A 21,489-nucleotide genomic window follows, 5' to 3' on the forward strand; every position below is an offset into this window, starting at 1 on the left:
GATAGAGAGCTAGAAACATTGATGAGAAAGAAACATAGATCATCTGCCTCCTGCACAGCCCCTACCGGGAATGTACATGCAACCAATGTACATGACTTTGACAGGAATCGAACCTGGGACCTTTCAGTCCGCAGGCAGATGCTCTATCCACTGAGCCAAACTGGTCTTGGCCAGTTCTGTCTCCTTGATAGCCTATGCCGCTGTGGTCTCCACGCTCAGCACATGTCTTGAGATCCTATCCCTTGCTGTAGAGGTCCTGGCACTGATCACATATCTTGGGGAACCCAGGTTTATTCTACAGGGAGGGCCCAGCTCACCCCACTGGGCTAGAGACACATCCATGGTACATGATGCTTCAACACTGGCATAAACTGATAGCTCAGGCAACAGCTTTGGGCAACTGGACCATGATAAGAGCGTCCCTTTTGGCCAAATGGGGAAGAGGGGACAATATAAAATGCTCAGATGCATTCCCAGGGGGATATCTATACAGTGGAAGTGATTAAATCCTTTCATGTAATTTTTAAATTACTGCTAGACATTCAAAGAATTGTTTTGTAAGTTTGTTTAGGATAATTGTACATTATGCTGTTGTAATTCAAAACTATCAAGAGATGTGTTACCTTAGTCTCAAAGCTCCGAAAAGATTATTATTTTTTATTGATTCTGAAGGGTGTGAGGTACTATTATAGGTATTGAGGGTAACACAATTCTGGGGAGAATTGTAATGACGTTATAGAATAATATCATGTAAGGATATTCTTTGCTCTAGGCCATGGCAATTCCATTTCAAACTGGCTGTCAATTTCTTTTTGTATAGACAAGGTCTTAGTTACATTTTCTTCACCTCTCCCAGGAGCAAGTCTCTTTCAGCACCCCCCCTCTCCCCTTTTCCCTGAGTATCGTCAGTCTAATCCCCTTCCATATCTCTGATTCTATTATATTCACCAGTTAATATTGTTCATCAGATTTTATAATTCTCCTTGGTTTTTAGTTTCACTTGTTGATAGTTACGTATTTGTTGTTCATAATTTTTATCTTTATCTTATTCCTCTTACTAAAAAACCCCTTTCAGCAATTCATATAATTCTAGTTTCGTGGTGATGAACTTCTTTAGCTTTTTTTATTTTTATTTGTGAACCTGTTTATCTGGCCTTCAATTCTAAGTTATAGCTTTGCTGGGTAGAGTATTTTTGGCTGTAGGTTCTTGCTATTCATCACCTTGAATATTTCTTGCCATTCCCCACTGGTCTGCATGGTTGCTGTTGAGAAATCAGCTGACAATCATATGGGTGCTTCTTTATTGGTAAGGACCTATTTTTTTTTTCTATTCTTTCTGCTTTTAATATTCTCTCTTTGTCTTTTGCTCTTGGAATTTTAATTATGATGTGTCTTGGTGTGGTCCTCTTTGGATTCCTTTTGTGTGCTAGGTGTTCTGGTAGAACCCAGTAGCACAGCCTTCCCAGTCACCTGAGATGGACAGTGTTGGTGTGACCCTTTGTGGGCTGTGTGTGCATTCTTGTTGCTAAGCCTTGCTTGTTGTTGGAATCACTGGGTAGCATTGATCTCCAAGCCAGTTGGCTGTGAGGATCAGCAGTGTCTCAGCTAGGAGGCCTTCTGTACTCCTCTTGGATGGGGCAGCCTCTCAGGGTGACACAGACAAGCTTTGGTGAGTCCCACAAGATTGGTTGCAGGCGCACACACCTCTTTGGTATAGGCGCAGACAAACTTAGGATTCGTTCTTCATTTGGAGACTCCAGTTTGAGGGTAATGAAAAAGCCAGCTTCCGGGAGGGCTTTTGTGTTCCACTTGGATGGGGGGGAGTCTCGGGGTGGTCCCCAGAAGCTTTGGTTTCTAGTTGGCCCTTCCCTGACTCCCTCAGTAATGGCCACTGGCTTCACACACCTCCGAGAGATCTCTGCCCATTGCCTAACAGTCTGGCCTCTCCCTGACTGGGGCCATCTCTCAGAGCAATAGGGTAGTTTTGTTTTCCTCCCAAAGAAGAAAGCCAGTCGCGTATTAGCTGTCTGCCCTCTCTGTGTTTGAGGAGTAAGCCAGCCACCAACTCAGCCCACCTTTTCATGCTGCAAGTAAGCCAGTAGTGAATTCGGGCGGCCTCCTTTTCTCAAGCACAGATCTCTGGACCTTTACAGTTCTCGAGGTTCAGCGTGCCTTCTCTTTCCTTCCCGGATGGTAGAGCCTCCTCTCAACCAGCCATCCGGTGCTTCAAGGCGATGTTCCCCCGGTTTTCCAGCTCTAAATTCAAAATTGTTGTGGTAGGCTGCATTCAGGTTTCTACCGTATGCCGCCATCTTGGTTTCTCCTCTATCTCTTTTTTCAGTGTCCTTTTGTTTTCCATCTATAAGTCTTTTACTTCCTTATTCCTAGGTATCTTATTTTTTTTTAGTTCAATGGTAAATGGGATTGCTTTTTTAGTCTCTCTTTCTGTAAGCTTATTATTGATGTACAGAAATGCACAGATTTGTTGGTATTGCTTTTGTATCTTGCTACCTTGCAGAATTAATTTATTAAGTCTAATATTTTTTGATGGAGTCTTTAGGGTTTTCTATGTACAGTATCATATCATCTACAAATATGGACAATTTTACTTCTTTTCCAATTTGGATGCCTTTTATTTAATCTTCTTTACTGATCACTATGGCTAGTATTTACAGCACTATGTTGAACAGGAGTGGTGAGAGTGGGCATCCCCATCTTGTTCCTGTTCTTAGAGGAAATGGTTTAAGTTTTTGCCCATTGAGTATGATATTGGCTGTGGGTTTATCATATATAGCTTTTATTATGTTGAGGGATAATCCTTCTATTCCCACCTTGCTGAGAGTTTTTATTAAGAAATGGTGTTGGATTTTGTCAAATGCTTTTTCTGCATCAATTTATATTATTATATGGTTTTTATTTCTCAATTTGGTTATGTGATGTATAACCTTTATTGATTTGCGAATATTGTACCATCCTTGCATCCCCAGGATAAATCCTAGCTGATTGTGGTTTATGATTTTTCTGATGTACTGCTGGATCCTATATGCTAGAATTTTGTTGAGGATTTTGGCATATATGTTCATGAAGGATATTGGCCTGTAATTCTCTTTCATTGTGTTATCTTTATCTGGTTTTGGTATTAGGGTGATGCTGGCTTCATAGAAGGAACTTGGTAATAATCCTTCCTTGAATTTTATGGAATATTCTGAGGAGGATATGCTTTATTTCTTCCTTGAATGTTTGGTGAAACTGCCCTGTGAAACTGTCTGGCCCTGGACTTTTGTTTGCTGGAAGCTTTTTGATGACTGCTTCAATTTTGTCCATAGTTATCAGCCTGGTTTTTTTTGGTCTCCAAGTCATTCATTTTTGCTCTGATCTTTATTATTTCCTTCCTTCTAGTCACCTTGGTTTTTTCTTGATTCTCCCTTTCTAATTCTTTGAGTTGTTGACTCAGATGATTTATTACCATGTTTTCTTATTTTTTGAGGTAGCCCTGGACAGCTGTAAACTTCCCTCTCTGGACTGCTTCCATTGTGTCCCAAAGGATTTGCAATGTTGTGTTTTTATTGTCATTAGTCTCAGGGATATTTTTAATTTCTTCTTTGATCTCATTGATAACTGAATCATTGTTTAGTATCATGCTATTCAGCTACCAAGTGTTTGAATTTTTTGGAATGTTTTTATTGTAGTTTATTTCTAATACTATGCCATTGTGATATGAGAAAATGCTTGATATGATTTCAATCTTTTTAATTTGGGGAGACTTTACTTGTGACACGATATGTGGCCTATTTTTGAAAATGTCCCATGTGCATTTGAGAGGAACGTATATTCTGTGGCTTTGGGGTGAAATGCTCTGAAGATGTCAATTAGGTCCATCTGATCTAGTGTGTCATTTAGAATTGCTGTTTCTTTGTTGATTTTTTTTTTTTTGTCTAGAGGGTTTGTCCAGTGATGTCAGTGGTGTATTAAAGTCCCCTACTATGATTATATTGATGTTGATCTCTCCCTTGATATCTTTCAGGAGACTTTTTATGTATTGGGGTGCTCCTGCATTGGATGTGTAGACGTTTACCAGAGTTATATCTTCTTGTTGAATTGTTCCCTATAGTATTATGTAGTGGCCTTCCTTATCTTTTATTATGGCCTTTACTTTGAGGCCTATTTTATCTGACATAAGTATCACAACCCAGCTTTTTTCTCATTTTCATTTGCCTAAAAATTGTTTTTCCATCCATTCATTCTCAATATGTGTGAATCCTTTGCTCTAAGGTGGGTCTCTTGTAGGTAGCAAATATATGGTCCATATTTTCTTATCCATTCAGCTACCCTATGTCTTTTGATTGTTGCATTTAATCCATTGACATTTAATGTTATTATTGATAAGTACCTGTTTGTTGTCATGTTTTTCCTTAGTGTTTTAGTTTCTTCTTACCTTTCTCTTTCTTCTTTTTATAACAGTCCCTTTAGCATTGCTGTCTTGGTAGTGATAAACTCTCTTAGCCCTTTTTTGTTTGTGAAGCTTCTGATTCCACCTTCAATTTTGAATCATAGCCTTGCTGGTAATAGTATTCTTGGATTCAGTCCCTTGTTTTGCATCACATTGTATAGTTCATTCCATTCTCTTCTGGCATGTTGTATTTCTGTTGAGAAATCAGTCGGTATTTTAATCGGAGATCCCTTGTAAATAACTTTTGTATCTCTCTTGCAGCCTTTAAGATTCTTATTTTGTTGTTGATGATCACCAATTTAATTATGATTTGTCTCGGTGTGGGTCTTCTGTGTTTCAAATTGTTTGGAACTCTATGTACTTCTTGGGCTTGGATAGTTTTTTTCTTGCCAATATCAGGGAAGTTTCCTGTCATTATTTCTTCAAACAGGTTTTCTATACTTTGCTTCTCTTCCTCTCTTTCTGATATCCTTATTAAATGAATGTTATTTTGTTTTGTGTTGTCCCAAAGCTCCCTTAGGCTCTCCTTTTGCTCCATAAGTCTTCTTTTTAGTTCCTGCAGTGTTTGTGGGTTTTTTTTTTCTTTCTACCTTGTCTTCTAGTTTGCTGATGCGGTCCTCAGCCTCTTCTAGTCTACTGTTTAAGCCTTCCATTTTGTTCTTTATTGCAGCTATGTCATTTTTCATCTCCTCTTGGTTTCTTTTCATGTTGTGACATTCTCATTCAGCTCCTTATAGTTCTCATTGAGTTGTGTGTAGTTGTCATTGAGCTGTGTGTATTTGTCATACAGCCATTTAAACTCCCTTATAACCATTAGTCTGAATTCTATCTCTGATAAGCTGCTAGTCTTGAATTCATTTAACTCCCTTTCTGGTGATTCCTCTTTCTCTTTACTTTGGGCTTTGCTTTTGTTGTCTTCCCATGTTTTCCTGTAATGTTTTTATTGTAGATGCAATGGCTCTTCTGCCAAGGTTCTTTTGGGGATGGTGCTGCTGGAGCAATCTCTCAACTCTCCTGGGCTTGTTTATCTAGTGTAGCTCCCTACTAGAGCTATTTGGGTTCTCTTGATGTAGGCCTGCGAGCATTGAAGGCACAACTGTGGTGTCTAGAATTCAGCCACTGTGGACTGGAATATCCTAATCTTTGCTGCCTTGCACCCTGAATTGTAATCACATGTGCCTAGCAGGGACACCCTGGAACCATCTGTTGGGATGTTGGCGCCCAGGGAAAAGGTCTTTGGAAAGGCTTGATTCTGGTGCCCAGGGTTCTGCAGTCATGGGGTTGGGAGACTCAGCTTTTGCTCTTGTACCTGTGGTGGTTTGGCGCTTACTCCCAGCACAAGTTCACTGGAGCACCTTTGTAACTTTTGCCAGCAAGGCACACTGAAGGACTCTGAAGAGCCCTGGCAGTGTAGCTGCACAATTGAGGTGCCTGTGGGCCAGTATACAGGCTAAATGAATCCAAAGCTTCTATTTCTAGAGAGGAGTGTGCCCCCTGTTCAAGATCGCACCGAAGGAGAGCTCACAGTGGTTTCCACTAGCGCCCTGTGGTTAGTTGGGCTCAGTGTGTCTGGCTGCTGGAACCTCGCATCTGCAAAGACACACTCTCTGGGCACAGAGCTCCAATGCACTCTGAGGGATGCCTGCTCCATGGTTGAGCAGTTGGGATGAACGTGGGCAACCCTCCAGGAATAGAGAATTCAGAATTTCCACTGCAGGGCTGCGCGCCCCCGACTGCACAGAACCACACCCTTGGATGCTCTCAGTGTTTCCCAAGCTCTTCCAAAAGAGACACATGCAAACCCAAAGTAAAGTGTCCAGGCTTACCTATGGTGTTGGGAGTACACGCACGAACACGTGCACACATGTGAACACAGGGTTCTACTGCTGGGGAGGAGCAGATGCACTTACAGCTGCGGAATGTTGTTTCTTTGGCGGTGGAGGTCCCAGAGTTTGCAGGTCTGCAGCTGGGGTAGCAGGATATTGGCTGGTGTGGGTGCTGGGTCACGGGGCAGTTCCAAGGCTTGCCTTGTTGGTGGTATTGATGGGTTTCTACAAAAGGCCATTCTCTGCTTCAAAATGGCATGGGCACTGTGCTGGAGTCCCGCAGTCCTTGGAGTGCCCACAGTGGTGGTAGTCTCTCCTTGTCAACAAAAGGCTGTCTTCCAGCCCCTGCTGCTCCTGAGAGATATAATATTCCCTCCCTCACTCACACACATCCCACACACATCCACATATACTCCTTTCATACCCTCACTCACTCACTTCCTCACTCTCAGCTCTGTCTTGCCAGATGCCATCTTTTCTCTCTAAATATTTTTTTTTATTTTTAAATAATTTAATTTTTTAAAATTTTATTTTATTTAAAGTATTACAAATAGTAGTACTTATATCTCCTTTCCCCCCTCACTGACCTCCCCCTAGCCTCCGCTATCTTCTGGCACATGCCTTCATCCTCACACAGAGTATGTTGTGTCCATTGGTTATGCTTATATGCATGAATACAAGTCTTTCAATTGGGCTCTTATCCCTCTCCTGCAACCCTACCCTGCCTTCTTGATGTAGTTTGACAGTGTGTTGGATGCTGCTTTGCCTTTGTATCTATTTTTGTTCATCCTATCTAATAAAAGAGTAATATTCAAATTGACCATCACTCCAAGACACAAGATGCTGGCCCCATGTGGTCAAAGATGGCTGTCCACATGTGGACACAAGATGGCCAGTGGGGGAGGGAAGTTGTGAGCAGTTAGGGGTGACAGACCACCAGAGGAGGGCAGTTGGGGGAGACCAGGCCAACAAGGGAGAGCAGTTGGGGGAAACTGAGGCCTGCTGGGGAGAGAAGTTGGGGGAGACCAGGCCTGCAAGGGAGGGCAATTGCAGGGGGACTAGGCCTGGAGTAGAGGGCAGTTGGGTGGGGATCAGGCCTACTGAGGAGGACAGTTGCAGGGAGGACCCAGGTATGCAGGGGAGGAAAGTTGGAGGTGACCAGCCTAGCAGGAGAGGGCAGTTAGGTGTAACGTGGCCAGCAGGCGAGGACAGTTGCGGGTGATCAGGCCTGTTGGAAAGGCCAGTTAGGGGCAATTGGGCAGGCCAATGAGCAGTTAGGTATTGATCAGGCTGGCAGAGGGATGGTTAGGGGTTGATTAAGCTGGCAGGCAGAAGTGGTTAGTGGCAATCAGACACATGCAGGTCAGTGTTTGGAGCCAGCAGTCCTGGTGTGATTGGGCCTAAATAGGTAGTCAGACATCTATCAAGGGGTCCCAGATTGGACAGAGTGCAGGCTGGGCTGAGGAATCCCCACCCCATGCACAAATTTCGTGCATCGGGCCTCTAGTGAGTTTATAATGTTATTTATATTCCACAAATGAGTGAGATCATACTATATTTATCTTTCACTGACTGGTTTATTTTGCTTAGCATAATGCTCTCCCATTCCAAACATGCTGTTGTAAATGGTAAGAGTTTTTCCTTTTTATAGGAGCATAATATTCCATTATGTAGATGTACCACCGTTTTTTAATCCACTCATCTGCTGATGGGCATAAAGGCTGTTTCTAAATCTTAGCTATTATGAATTGTGCTGCTATAAACATAGGGGTGCATATATCCTTTCTGATTGGTGTTTCTGCTTTCTTGGGATTATATTCCTAGAAGTGGTATTATTGGGCCAAATGTGAGTTCCATTCAATTTTTTGAAGAAATGCCATTCTCTTTTCCACAGTGGCTGTTCCAGTCTGCATCCCTCCAGCAGTTGTCATTTTTCTACATCCTAGCCAGCACTTGTCATTTGTTGATTTTTTGATGATAGCCATTCTGGTAGGTGTGGCATAGTTCCTCATTGTTGTTTTGATTTGCATCTCTCTGATGATTAGTAACTTTGAGCATGTTTTCATATGTCTCAACTTTGTATATGTCCTCTTTTAAAAAGTACCTATTTACATCCTTTGCACATTTTTTGATTGGATTGTTTACCTTCCTTTTGTTAAGTTATATGAGTTCCCTGCAAATGTTGGAGATTAAACACTTAAATCAGATATAACATAGGCAAATATGTTCTCCCATGCAGTGGGCTTTCTTGTTGTTTTATTGGTGGTTTATTTTGCTGTGCAGAAGCTATTTATTTTGATGTAATCCCATTTGTTTATTTTCTCATTAATTTCTATTGTCATAGGAGCTCTATCAATAAAGATATTGCTACAACAAATGTCTTCTACTTTAGTGCCTATGGATTTTTAAGATTTTTGTGATTCCCCATCTTATGTTTAAGACATTTATCCATTTTGAGATTATTTTTGTGTATGGCTTAAGTTGGAGAACTAATTTAATTATTTTGCATGTATCTGTCCAATTTCCCAACATCATTTATTGAAGAGACTATCTTGACTCCATTGTATGTTCTTACCTCCTTTGTCAAATATTAATTGAGCATAGTGACTTGTGTCAATTTCTGTGTTCTCTGTTCCTTTCCACTGGTCTATATGTCTGTTCTTGTGCGAGTACTAGGCAATTTTGAAAACAGTGGCTTTGTAGTATAGCCTGATACCTGGTATTGAGATACTTCCAACATTGTTCTTGTTTTTCAAGATTGTTGAGGCTATTTGGGGTCTTTGAGCATGTTTTAACATATCTCTTGAATTTCTATATGTGCTAGGTCTTTGAAGTATGAGTTGGTATTTTAATGAGGATTGCATTGAATTTATAGATTGCTTTGAGTAGTATGGTCATTTTAATGTTGATTCTACCAAACCCATGAACATGGTATATTCTTCCATTTGTTCATGTCTTCCTGTATGTCTGTTTTCAGTGTCCTAAAATTTTCTGAGTACGGGTCCTTTATCTCCTTGGTTAAATTTATTCCTAGGTATCTTAATTTTTATGTTGCAATGGTAAATTTGATTGCTCTTTTAGTTTCTCTTGCTGTGAGTTCATTAGTTGTGTATAGAAAAGCCATATACTTCTTGGTGCTAATTTTGTATCCTGCTACTTTACTGAATTCATTTATTAAATCTAGTAGTTTTTTGATGGAGTCTTTGGGGTTTTCTGTGTACAATATCATTGTCATCTGTGAATAAGGACAATTTTACTTCTCCTTTTCTAGTTTCGATGCCTTTTATTTCTTCTTCTTATCTAATAGTAATGGCTAGCACTTCCAGTACTATGTTAAACAGGAGTGGTTAGAGTGGGCATCCCTGTCTTGTTCCTGTTTTTAGGGAAAATGTTTTCATTTTTTGCCAATTGAGTATTATGCTTTTATTCCACGTTGCTGAACGTTTTTATCAAGAAAGGGTGTTGGATTTTGTGAAATGCTTTTTCTGCATAAAGGGATATGATTATATAGGTTTTCTCTCTCAGTTTGTTTATGTGATGTATCACATTTATTGATCTGCAGATAGTGAACCATCCTTGCATCCTTGTAATAAATCCCACTTGGTTATGGTGTATGATCTTTCTAATGTAATTGCTAGAATTTTTTGATAATGTTGGCATCTATATTCATGAGGGATATTGGCTCATAATTCTTTCTTTTTTTTTCTTTCCTTCCTTCCTTCCTTCCTTCCTTCCTCTCTCTCTCTCTCTCTCTCTCTCTCTCTCTCTCTCTCTCTCTCTCTCTCTCTCTTTCTCTCTCTCAATCTTTCTTTCTTCCTTCCTTCCTTCCTTCCTTCCTTCCTTCCTTCCTTCCTTCCTTCCTTCCTTCCTTCCTTCCTCCTTTCCTTCTTTCCTTCTTTCCTTCTGTCTTTCTGTCTTTCTGTCTTTCTTTCTTTCTTTCTTTCTTTCTTTCTTTCTTTCTTTCTTTCTTTCTTTCTTTCTTTCTTCCTTCCTTCCTTCCTTCCTTCCTTCCTTCCTTCCTTCCTTCCTTCCTTCCTTCCTTCCTCCTTTCCTTCCTTCCTTCCTTCTTTCTTTCTTTCTTTCTTTCTTTCTTTCTTTCTTTCTTTCTTTCTTTCTTTCTTTCTTTCTTTTCTTCCTTCCTTCCTTCCTTCCTTCCTTCCTTCCTTCCTTCCTTCCTTCCTTCCTTCCTTCCTTCCTTCTTTCTTTCTTACCTGTTTTGGGGATTAGGGTAATATTGGCTTCATAGAAATAGCTTGAAAGTGTTTCTTCCTCTTCAATTATTTGAATAGTTCCTTCCTCTTGAATTATTTGAACTATTCAATAATAGTTCTTGAGGAAGATAGGTTTTATTTCTTCTCTGAATGTTTGATAAAAGTCCTGTCTGAAGCCCTCTGGTTCAGGGCTTTTTATTATTGGAAGATTTTTTTATTATGCTTCAATTTTCTCCATAGTCATCAGCCTTTAGTTTTTTTTTTTTTTTTTTTATTCCTCCTGCTTGATTGTTGGAAAGTTGTATTTTTCTAGAAACATGTGCATTTCTTTTTTTGACCAGTTTGTTGGAATAGTGTTATTCATAATATTTTTTTGTAATCCTTCATATTTCTATGTGGTCTGTTGTTACTTCACCTCTTTCATTTCTGATTTTGTTTATTTGGGTCCTCACTCTTTGCTTCTTGGTGAGCCTGGCTAAAGGTTCACCAATCTTGTTTATCCCTTCAAAGAACCAGTTCTTAGTTTCATTGATCTTCTGTATTTTAGTTTTGCTCTGATCTTTATTATTTCCTTCCTTCTGCTCACTCTGAGATTTTCTTGTTACTCTTTTTCTAATTCTTCAAGTTTCAGAGTTAATGGTTTATTACCAGTATTTCAAAGTAGGCCTGAAATGCTATAAACTTCCCCCTCAAGATTGCTTTCAGTATGTCCCAAAGATTTTGGATTGAATTTTCATTGTTGTTTGTTTCCAGGATGCTTTTATTTCTTCCTTTTGGCAACCCACTCATAGTTTAGTAGTATGCTATTCAGCTATTTGAATTTTTCTATTGTTTTTATTGTAGTTGATTTCCAATTTTATGGCATTCTGATCTGAGAATAAGCTTGATATGATTTCAATCATTTTGGATTTGGAGAGGCTTTGCCTGTGTCCCAATATGTGGTATATATTTGGAAATGTCCCATGTGTGCTTGAGAAGAATATATATCCTGTGGTTTTGGAGTGGAAAATTCTAAAGATGTTGATTAAGTTTATCTGATCTAGTGTGTCATTTAGGATTGCTGTTTCTTTGCTAATTTTTTGTCTAGAGGATTTATCCAGTGTTAAATCCTCCTACATTTATTATAATACTATAAATCTCTCCTCTGATATCTTACAGAATTTTTAAAATTTATTTATTAGGTTGCTCCTGTATTGGTTGCATATATATATATATATCATATTTACCAGGCTTATATCCTCTTGTTTTATCGATCTCTTTTGAATTATAAAGTGCCCTACCATGTCTCTTGTTATGGACTTCATTTTGAGGTCTATTTTGTCATATATAAGTATTGCTTCTGAGTATATTTTTCATTTCCATTTGCCTGATAAATATTTTTTCAACCCTTCACATTCATTCCATTTGAGTCCCTTGTTCTGAGGTGGGTCTCCTGAAGACAGCATATATATGGGTCATGTTTTCTTATCCATTCAGTCACTCCATGTCTTTTGATTGGAGCATTTAAAAAAAATATATTTTATTGGTTTTTTACAGAGAGAAAGGGAGAGAGATAGAGAGCTAGAAACGTCCATGAGAGAGAAACATCGACCAGCTGCCTCTTGCACACACCCTACTGGGGATGTGCCCGCAACCAACATACATGCCCTTGACCAGAATCGAACCTGGGACCTTTCAGTCTGCAGACTGATGCTCTACCGCTGAGCCAAACCGGTTTCGGCTGACTGGAGAATTTAATCCATTTAAGTTTAATATTATTATTGATTGGTACTTGTTTTTAGACATTTCTGTACTTTATGCCTGTGTGTTCATCCCTGTCTATTTCTTCTTTTCACAACATTCCTCTTAGCTTTTTTACATTTCTGGATTGCTAGTGATAAACTCCCTTAGCATTTTTTTTTGTCTGCAAAGCTCCTGATGTCCCTTTTAATTCTGATTGATAGTCTTGCATTCAGTCCTTTGCTTTGCAAAACTTTATATATATGATTCCATTACCTTCTAGTTTGGTGTGTTTCTGTTGAGAAATCATTTGATAATCTGATGGGGAATCCTTTGTAAGTAACTGTCGATGTCTTGCAGCCTTTAAGATTCTCTCTTTGTCATTAACATTTGTGATTGTAATTATGACGTGTCTTGGTGTGGGTCTATTTTGGATTCACCTTGTTTAGGAATCTCTGTACTTGTGTGACTTTTTCTTTCCCATATTAGGGATGTTTTTTTCTGTCATTATTTCTTCAAATAAATTCTCCAGTCATTGCTCATCTTCTTATCCTTTTGGTACCCCTGTTATGTGTATGTTACTTCATTTTGTATTGTCCCAAATTTCACTTATGCTCTCCTTCTGTTAAAAAAATTTTTTTTGTCCAGGCGGAGTTCAGATTGGGCTTGTTTCTCTACCTTATCTCTTAACTCACTAATTCAGTCATCTGATTCTTCTGGTTTACCATTGAAACCTTCCATAACATTTTTGATTGTAGCTATATCACTTTTGATTTCTTCCTGATTTTTGCATGGGTTGTTGATTTTCTCATCCATCTGCTTTATGAACTGTATGACCATTACTCTGAATTATTTTTCTGTCATATTGCATGTCTCCATTTCACTTATTTCCTTTCTTGGCGATTCCTCTTTTTCTTTCGTCTGGGGATTGTTTCATTTTCTATTCATTCTAACTATCATCAGAAGGTCCAAATGCTAAGTTGTAGGTGGCCTGATCCATGTGAAGTGGGAAAGTCAAACCACCAGAGTGTCACTGAAGAGCTCTGAAACCGAGACCTGTGGCTGCCATGGGTCAGTGGGTGCCATGCGTGCCAAGTTTCGGAGTTACTGGTGTTCAGTGCAGCCTCCTGCGTGCACCTAGAATAGGGATCCCACATGCACCGCACTGAAAAAAGTAAGGCTCTTTAGTTATGCACTGAAAATCAGAGTCCTCTGGCATATGCCAGGAGTCAGAGTCACCTTATGTACATGCCGAGAATTGAGTATTGGAGTCTCTGTCATTAGTGTGACTTTGCGCCGAGAATCACGGTCCATGTGGGCATGTGTGCCAAGAATTGGAGTCACTGGAACTCAGTTTGCAAAAATTGAGAATTAGGGATCCCATGTGCATCCAATGAGAAACAAAGTTCCAGCCTGTAAGTGCTGAGAGTCAAGTTACTGGTGTACACAGCTGCCTTTTCCTGTGCATTGGATAGACATGACTGTGGTGTCTGGTGGTTGGCAGCTGTGGATTGGGAAGACTCAGTTTTTGCTGCTGTGCCCTTGTGCCTTTGTGCCCTTGTGCCCTTGATTGAATTCACAAGCCCAGCAGTGGCTCACAGAGGCACCCGGTGGTCCTTTGCCATGGCAGGGCACTCTGAAGGATCCTGGCGTTGAAGCTGTGTTACCTCCTGTGCCTGTGGGCAGACAGCCAGGAAGGAGGGAGTTCCAATTTCTATTGCTAACGCATGTTCCCTTGTTTGATTAAAGTGCACCCATTGGGGGTTCACACTGGCACTGAAAAGTCACTTTTGAGGTGGTGGGCTCAGGAGACTTGCACAATGGAAAGGCACAACTGTGGTGTCTGGAGGTTGACAGCCAGGGAGAGGGAAGTCACACTTATTGCTGCGGGAGCCTTGCACCCTTGGAGGCGGAAGTCCTAAGGATCTGCAGGTCTGTGGCCAGGACAACCGGATTTTGACTAGAATGACTGCAGGGTCACGGGCAGTGTTCAAGGCCAGTGTGGGTGGTGGTGTTGATGAGTTCCTTGAAGAGGCTGCTCTCCTCTTCAAGATGGCAAGGGCTCTGTGTCCAAGTCCCACAGCCCAGGGAGTGTTGCTGGTGATAGTAGGTGCTCCCTGTCCAGGAGAGCCTGGTCTGCCAGCCTCTGATATTTCTGCTGGATTTAATTGTCCCACACACACTGACACCTATTTTCAATTTTAGTTTACATTCAATATCATTTTGTATTATTTTCAAGTATGTAACACAATAGTTAGATAACACATACTTTACAATTAGATTTCCCCCTATATTTCAAGTACCCACCTGGTACCATACATAGATATTACAATATTATTAACTATATTCTGTATGCTGTTTTTCACATCCCCATGAATATTCTTAAATACCAACTTGTATTTGTTAATGCCTTCACTTTTTTCTCCCCCACTTCTCTCAGGCAGCCATAATTTTGTTCTCTATATGTATTAGTCTGTATTAATTTTGTTTAGTTTGTTTTTTTAGAATCTATAAATACGTGAAGTCATATGATATTTGTCTTTCTCTGTCTAACTTATTTCACTGAGCACAGTACTAGATTCATCCATGCTATCTCAAATGGTATGATTTGATTCATCTCTAGATTCATCCATGTTATCTCAAATGGTATGATTTCATTCTTTATTATGATTGAGTAGTAGTTCATTGTGTATATTACTTCCTATACTTTATCTACTTGTCTATTTTTGGGCACTTATGTTACTTCCATATATTGGCTATTGTAAACAATGCTGCAATGAATATAAGAGTCACATATTCTTTTTGAATTCGTGTTTTGGATTTCTTCAAATATATAACCAGTAGTGAAATCACTGGGCCATAAGATAGCTCTAATTTTAATTCTTTTTGAAACTTCCATTCTCTTTTCTTAGTAGGTGCACAAATCTGTATTCCCTCCAACAATGCACAATGGCTCCCTATTTTTCATATCCTCCGCAACCCTTATTGCTTGTTTATTTATTAATGAATGCCATTTGGACAGACATGAGGTGATATCTCATTGTTGTTTTAACTTGCATTTCTCTGATGATTAGCAATGTTGAACATCTTATCATATGTGTATTGGCCTTCATGTTGGAGATTATACTGTCCATGTTTTATTCTAGTAGATGTATGGTTTTGAGTCTTACATTTAAGTCTTCAATCTATTTTGAGTTTATTCTTATATATGGTTTAAGAATGTGGTGTAGTTCCACTTCTTTTGCACATATTTGTCCAATTTCCCAACTCCATGCACGAACTAGGTTGCCTTTACCACATTGTATGTTGTTGTTGTTTTGTCATCTATTAATTGATTGTATTCGCATAGGTTTATTTCTGGGCACCCTTATGTTTCAATTGATCTTTATGTCTGTTTTTATTCCAACACTATGCTGCTTAGATTAACACAGCATTGTATTATAGTTTGGCATCAGGTAGCATAATAGTTCCAACTTTATTCTTTCTCAGTATGTCTGTGACTATTCAGGGTCTTTTATGGTTTCATGTACATTTTTTGGATTATTTATTGTAGTGATATGAAAAACACCATTGGTATTTTGAAATAGATTGTGTTGAATTTATGGATTTCTCTGGGCATTATAGACATTTTTTATTATGTTAATTCTTTTTATTTGTATCATAGATTTTCCCCCATTTTCCCCATATTTACCCATGCTACAATTTCAAAATAATAAAAATATTTGAATGGGTTACATTTTCATAGGCATGTAGATATCTGATGAACCCTTGAAAGAAATTCCACTTCTGATTTATACACTCTTGATTTCATGTTTGTATTTATAATTTCTCAAAACAATGAGAAATGGGCTACACAGAACAGCAAAACTATGAAAGAAATATAATTCTTTACCTTAAAGAGTTAAGAGACTAATGGTGATATCTTAAAATTGTGTTTTAACTACATTTACACTTCACTCTTCAGAGTATTTTATTTTTTTAAAAGCTAATGCTGTACACATTATTTTTAGCATCTAAACAGTTTTCTTTAGATAATCTGGTGTTATTTCCAACATTGCTTCATTAACTATTGTTTGAGCTCTTCATTTTGATCCACAGCTTCATTTTCCCATGGTGTCAAGTAGACCAAAAACTTACATTTGACCCATCTTTCTGTTATTCATTCAGTAGCTAATTTTGACAATATAAACATTTCTCTACCATTTGAGGCCCGACAACAATAGTAGGTTGCTGTAGTTGTTTTTTAAGCATATTTAATCAATTCCAAAAATTTCCCCAAAGTTGTATCATCAGTAAATTTGATATTAAAGAAGCATTTGTATGTCCATCCAAAGGAGTTATAACCAGAAGTTATATATGGCAAAGATACACAATTCTCTGTCATAAAAATCTTTAGATCCCTTGTCCTCAGACTGCACCTACTGTAATACCTGTTTTTGTTTGCTTTATTTTTCAGGCAGGAATCCCAAAGCCCAAATATCCAATCTCCCCAGAGAGTGCATCCGGAATTTCTTTCCAAAACGAAAGTGTTTTGTCTTTGACCGACCAATAAATGACAAAGAACTCCTAGCCAATATTGAGAAGGTTGCAGAATACCAACTGGATCCTAAATTCCAGGAACAAACAAAGAATTTCTGTTCTTACATCCTCACTCAGGCAAGGGCCAAGACCCTCAGGGAGAGAATCACAATCACTGGGAAACGTGAGTCTCAATTTCACATTTTGGGTTCCCAATAATTGTTGAATATATTATAGGATGTGTTCTCCAGGATTTATTTTTGATTCTACATAGAATTATGAGTCCACAGATATTCATACTACACAAATACACATGTGTATTTATCCTACTTTTGGATGTTTATAAATTTCTCTCCAAAATTACAACCATTGACAGCAAAATCTGTAACATCTATACATATAAAAAGTGTTCTACTAATAATGAATCACTAACTGGGTCTAAAACCAGAATACTATATTTCCTTAATTGAAGTCAATATAATGAATGAGATTTGCAAGAAGAATACAAAAGATATTTTGGAGGTTTAGAGAAATTTAACAATGCACCTAAGCCCATAAAGCTCTGATAATTTACTGGCAGCTTCAGAATTCAGAAAAATATAGCATCACATTTACCCTGCCTCATCTTATCTACCTATGTAAACAATTTGTTTCTAAGATTTTCAATGGGAAATTATGTTTTCCAGATACCCTTTTGTATGTTGGATAAAGGAATATATTGAATTATGTTAGCCCTGTGGTCTAAAGAAACATAAAAATTAATAGTCAATGGGACACTAGTGTTACTGGAGGAAATATGTTCTCCTGTGGTGTTGTGTGAAAGGAATTTAAAGGACCCTTGATGTCGGAGGAATTTTATGTGATAATGGCAAGGGTTATTAAAGTGAAAAGCAATGTACACTCTAAGGAAGACAGAGATCTGGCATATTAGAGAGCAGCTACTGCCCTGACGTTTTTGTTAAGCTTCCTCATATTTGGGTTTGGGAAAGATCAGGTTTTTTTTTTTTTTTTTTTTTTTTTTTTTTTTTTTTTTTTTTTTAAATGATCCAATCTCTTTCCTGTTTTCTTTAAGGCTTGTGCCCTTACCCTTTGCAATCTTTTCCCCTAGATTTTCCCAGGCTTGTGCCCTCCCCCCCAAATGGTCCAAATATAACTCCTATTGCACACACTTCATTTGGCTCCTATTGTGCAGGTACTTAGTAGAGGAATTCTTTCTGCACCACTTTCTCCCATCCTGGTTAGTTGGGTAGACTCCCCAAAGTGTGTGTAAGACTATTTTTTCCTATTTAATCAGGTTTTATCAGATGTCTCATTCCATTATGCCCCTAGTCTCTTGTTAATATTTAATTAACAGCGTAGACCAATCATAGTAGATGGAAGTATTGTGTGTGTGTGTGTGTGTGTGTGTGTGTGTGTGTACGGGCGCACATGCACGTGCATTTGTGTGTGTGTATATGTGTGCACATATGTATGTGTTTGGTTGTGAAAGACAGACAGACAGACAGAGAGATTTGGAAATGTAGTCTTTGAATCTTAGATCCCGTTTAGCTATATCCCTTAAATTTACTGGCTTATTAGGTCTAAGAACTCTAGTGGTTATTTATGTGGATGCCATCAATAGTGGAGCAGTGCCTTGTTTGGAGAATGCAGTGAAAACTCTTGCCCAGCTTGAGAACTCAGCGGCTGTGCAGAAGGCAGCCGACCACTACAGTGAGCAGATGGCCCAGAGAGTGAGCTTCCCCACAGACACCCTGCAGGAGCTGCTGGACCTGCATGCAGCCTGTGAGAAGGAAGCCATTGCCATCTTCATGGAGAACTCCTTCAAGGATGAAAACCAGGAGTTCCTGAAGCATCTTATGGTACTTTGTCTTAGCATTCATTTACCCTTTGTGTCTTTCCCTTGAAAAATGAAGCCTAGAAGAGCTTTTCTGACCTGAGTCCTCCTCTCTCAATCCATTGATTGAGTGGTCTGGATTCTTATGAAGGACAGAGTTTCAAGGGACTGCATTTTCTTCTTCCTCTCCCCACCAAACCTCAGGCACTTAATGTAAAAATTTCGCTGGTCCCTGATGTATATTCAGTATAGATGTCTTTCATAAATGAATGCTTATGTTGAATTCAAGCCTGCCCTGAACACCCAAAAGAAGGACATGGAATAAAAGCTAGTCACTTTCGTGAGGGACTCCCCTACTCTCAGGAACCAAATGTCTCAAAACAGACCTTCCATACCAGGCTATTTTCAACTCCTTTAACTCCTTGTTGCATCTATTTAATCAGGCTTCATCAGATGTCTCATTCCATTAGGCCCCTAGTCTCTTGTTAATAACTAACTAACTGCCATTGAAGATGGAATTAACAAAAGTTTTAGCTGTAGTGAGCCAAAGAGAAAAGGGAATTCAACACCAACATTTTTTATGAGGAGCCTGAGACCTAGGAAGGTTGGAAGCTTTTACCTGGCTCACATGGAATTACCTACCTTGTGGGTAAAGGAAGCCTTGTAATTCCTGTTTTATTCCATGTCCTTCTCCAACAGAATGCTTTTCTCATGAGGACTACAGCTAGACTTGCTTCCACCAGATTCTTTGGAATTTTTTCTCCTCTGTTCCTTTCTCCTGGTGACAGCCCTCTATATTTCCCTTGCAGGAAATCATAAAGGATAAGCAGGATAAGTTCTTGCTGCAGAATGAAGATGCATCTGTTAAATACTGTCAGGATCAACTTGAGCAGCTTTCCAAGTCCCTAATGGAAGCTATTTCAGCAGGCATGTTCTCTGTTCCTGGTGGTCACAAGCTCTACATGGAAACAAAGGGAAAGATTGAACAGGACTACTGGCAAGTGCCCAAGAAAGGAGTGAAGGTGAGGAATAAGGGGAGCATAGGATCCTACAGATTAAAGTCAAGAGGGTCTCCTGGAAATTGGTCACAGCACTGGTTGTGGGTAATATGAGAGCATGGGGATATCATGACTGTTTTAACGTTAAAGGCCCATAATTTGATCTTTATTCCTAAGGAAATCCCCAATGTCCATTCTCAAAAAGGAATATGGATTTCTGAAATCCATAAAATTCGGAAGAGAAATAATCATTTTCCATCAACAATATAACATTCAGTGAGTCAAAGGCAAACAATTTACAAGTTAAAATTAGAGTTTTTGTATTCAAAACTTATCAAAAGAAGAAAGGAATTCAATCATGCACATAATTGCATACAGCATTAAAATACTTATGAATCTGAGATAGTTGTCTATATATTGTAGATGGTGGTACAAACTAATAATATTAAAATAATAATGATAATAATGCAATTAATGTTTATTGAAATCTTAATGTTAAGACCTAATGTTGAGTACTTTTCCTAGAATTTTAATTTTATTCTTCAAGTAGCATTAATAGGCATCTATACATTTTGTAAACATTTCACACATCTGAACTGAGAGGCAGAGATGGATTAAAATGACTTGCTTAAAGGTACATCCAGCAAGTGTCAGAGGAGAACAGCAACACTAATTGAAAAAAACATATCTCCCTGGAAGGTAAATATACAAAAGCACCAGAGCCATTGGTTTTGCAGCACTGAAAATGGTTCTCACTGGCTGGAATGTAGAATGAATAGAAGAATGGAGCACTAGGAGAGACAGTTCAGGGGGTATGAAGAGCTTCTGATCTCTCTAATGAGATTGGAAACTATGGAGATATGATTCAGTTTTAATCAGGAAGGAAAAATTATATAGACACAGTTATTTTGAAGCCTTTTCTTCCCAGTGGAAGTCAAAGTTTTTTGTTCCTTCTTGTCTCCTTAGGCAAATGAGGTTCTCCAGAGGTTCCTGCAGTCGCAGGCAGCAATAGAGAATTCCATCCTGCAGGCAGACAAAGCTCTCATGGACAGGGAGAAGGCCATGGCAAGTAAGTGGCAGGGCTGGGCTTACAATGGGTGGCAGGTACCTGCAGTGTCCTTTGACAGTTGTGAGAACAAAACTTCCTGAAACAAGGAGCTTTCTGTTCTTCTGTGGGACATACTCTATAACTTGAAAACACCAAAGCACCTCAACCAGTCAGGGCCTTTCCCATCACACTCTGAAATGTGCTCCTGATGGTGTGGCAGAGGGAGCAATTCAGATTCTTCTACCTCCTCTTCCAGTTTGGCTTGTTCTCAGAGCTCAGGAGGGTAGAGATCAGTCCTCACCTAATTTTTTTTGCCTCTCTCAAACCTCCCTGGGGCAGCGGAGCAGGCCAAGAAGGAGGCTGCTGAGATGGAACAGGAGCTGATGAAACAGAAACTACAGGAGCAGGAGCAACAGATGGAGGCACAGATGAAAAGTTTTGAGGAACATATATTGCAACTGAAGGAGAAGATGGAGAAGGAAAGAGAGAATATAATAAAAGAGCAGACTATGATGTTGGAGCATAAATTGAAGGTAAGTCCTGCCATGGCCTCAGTACTGCTCCATGGTCATTGTCCTTGTACGTCTGGTGGGATGGAGAATGTTACAGCAAGACCATGGAGGCAACACCATTGCCCTTTACTACTTGTGATTTGGTAAAGTATTGAATCTTCCCCTTGTTCCCTTTCTTTGTAAAAAAAATTAATTTTGAAATATACTTTGTGCATAGACTCTGGAGTGGTCAGGACAAGCATCTCATCTCTCAATACTTAGACAATATAAATAGGTTCTGAGCTGTGATTTTAGGTCATTTTAAAATGACTTATTTTGAAACACATGTACTTATTGTGACTACCAACTGGTTTATTTTACCGAGATCATTGCC

At 39.1% G+C, this 21,489-nt stretch overlaps 1 protein-coding gene across 2 annotated transcripts in view; it reads left to right on the top strand.

Moving 5' to 3' along the window:
• The window catches only part of LOC311616667 (guanylate-binding protein 6-like), a 38,423-nt gene that overhangs the window by 16,107 nt on the left and 827 nt on the right, over positions 1-21,489 (top strand). For both annotated transcript variants that reach the window (XM_084872336.1, XM_084872335.1), the window contains 5 exons: positions 16,663-16,908; positions 18,303-18,583; positions 19,368-19,580; positions 20,523-20,625; positions 20,944-21,137. In XM_084872336.1, coding sequence (XP_084728462.1) covers positions 16,663-16,908; positions 18,303-18,583; positions 19,368-19,580; positions 20,523-20,625; positions 20,944-21,137 — 1,037 coding nt within the window. The remainder of the gene's footprint in view (positions 1-16,662; positions 16,909-18,302; positions 18,584-19,367; positions 19,581-20,522; positions 20,626-20,943; positions 21,138-21,489) is intronic.

This window comes from Pipistrellus hanaki, assembly GCF_964339955.1.
Source record: "Pipistrellus hanaki genome assembly, chromosome: 2".
Taxonomy (NCBI): Eukaryota; Metazoa; Chordata; class Mammalia; order Chiroptera; family Vespertilionidae; genus Pipistrellus; species Pipistrellus hanaki.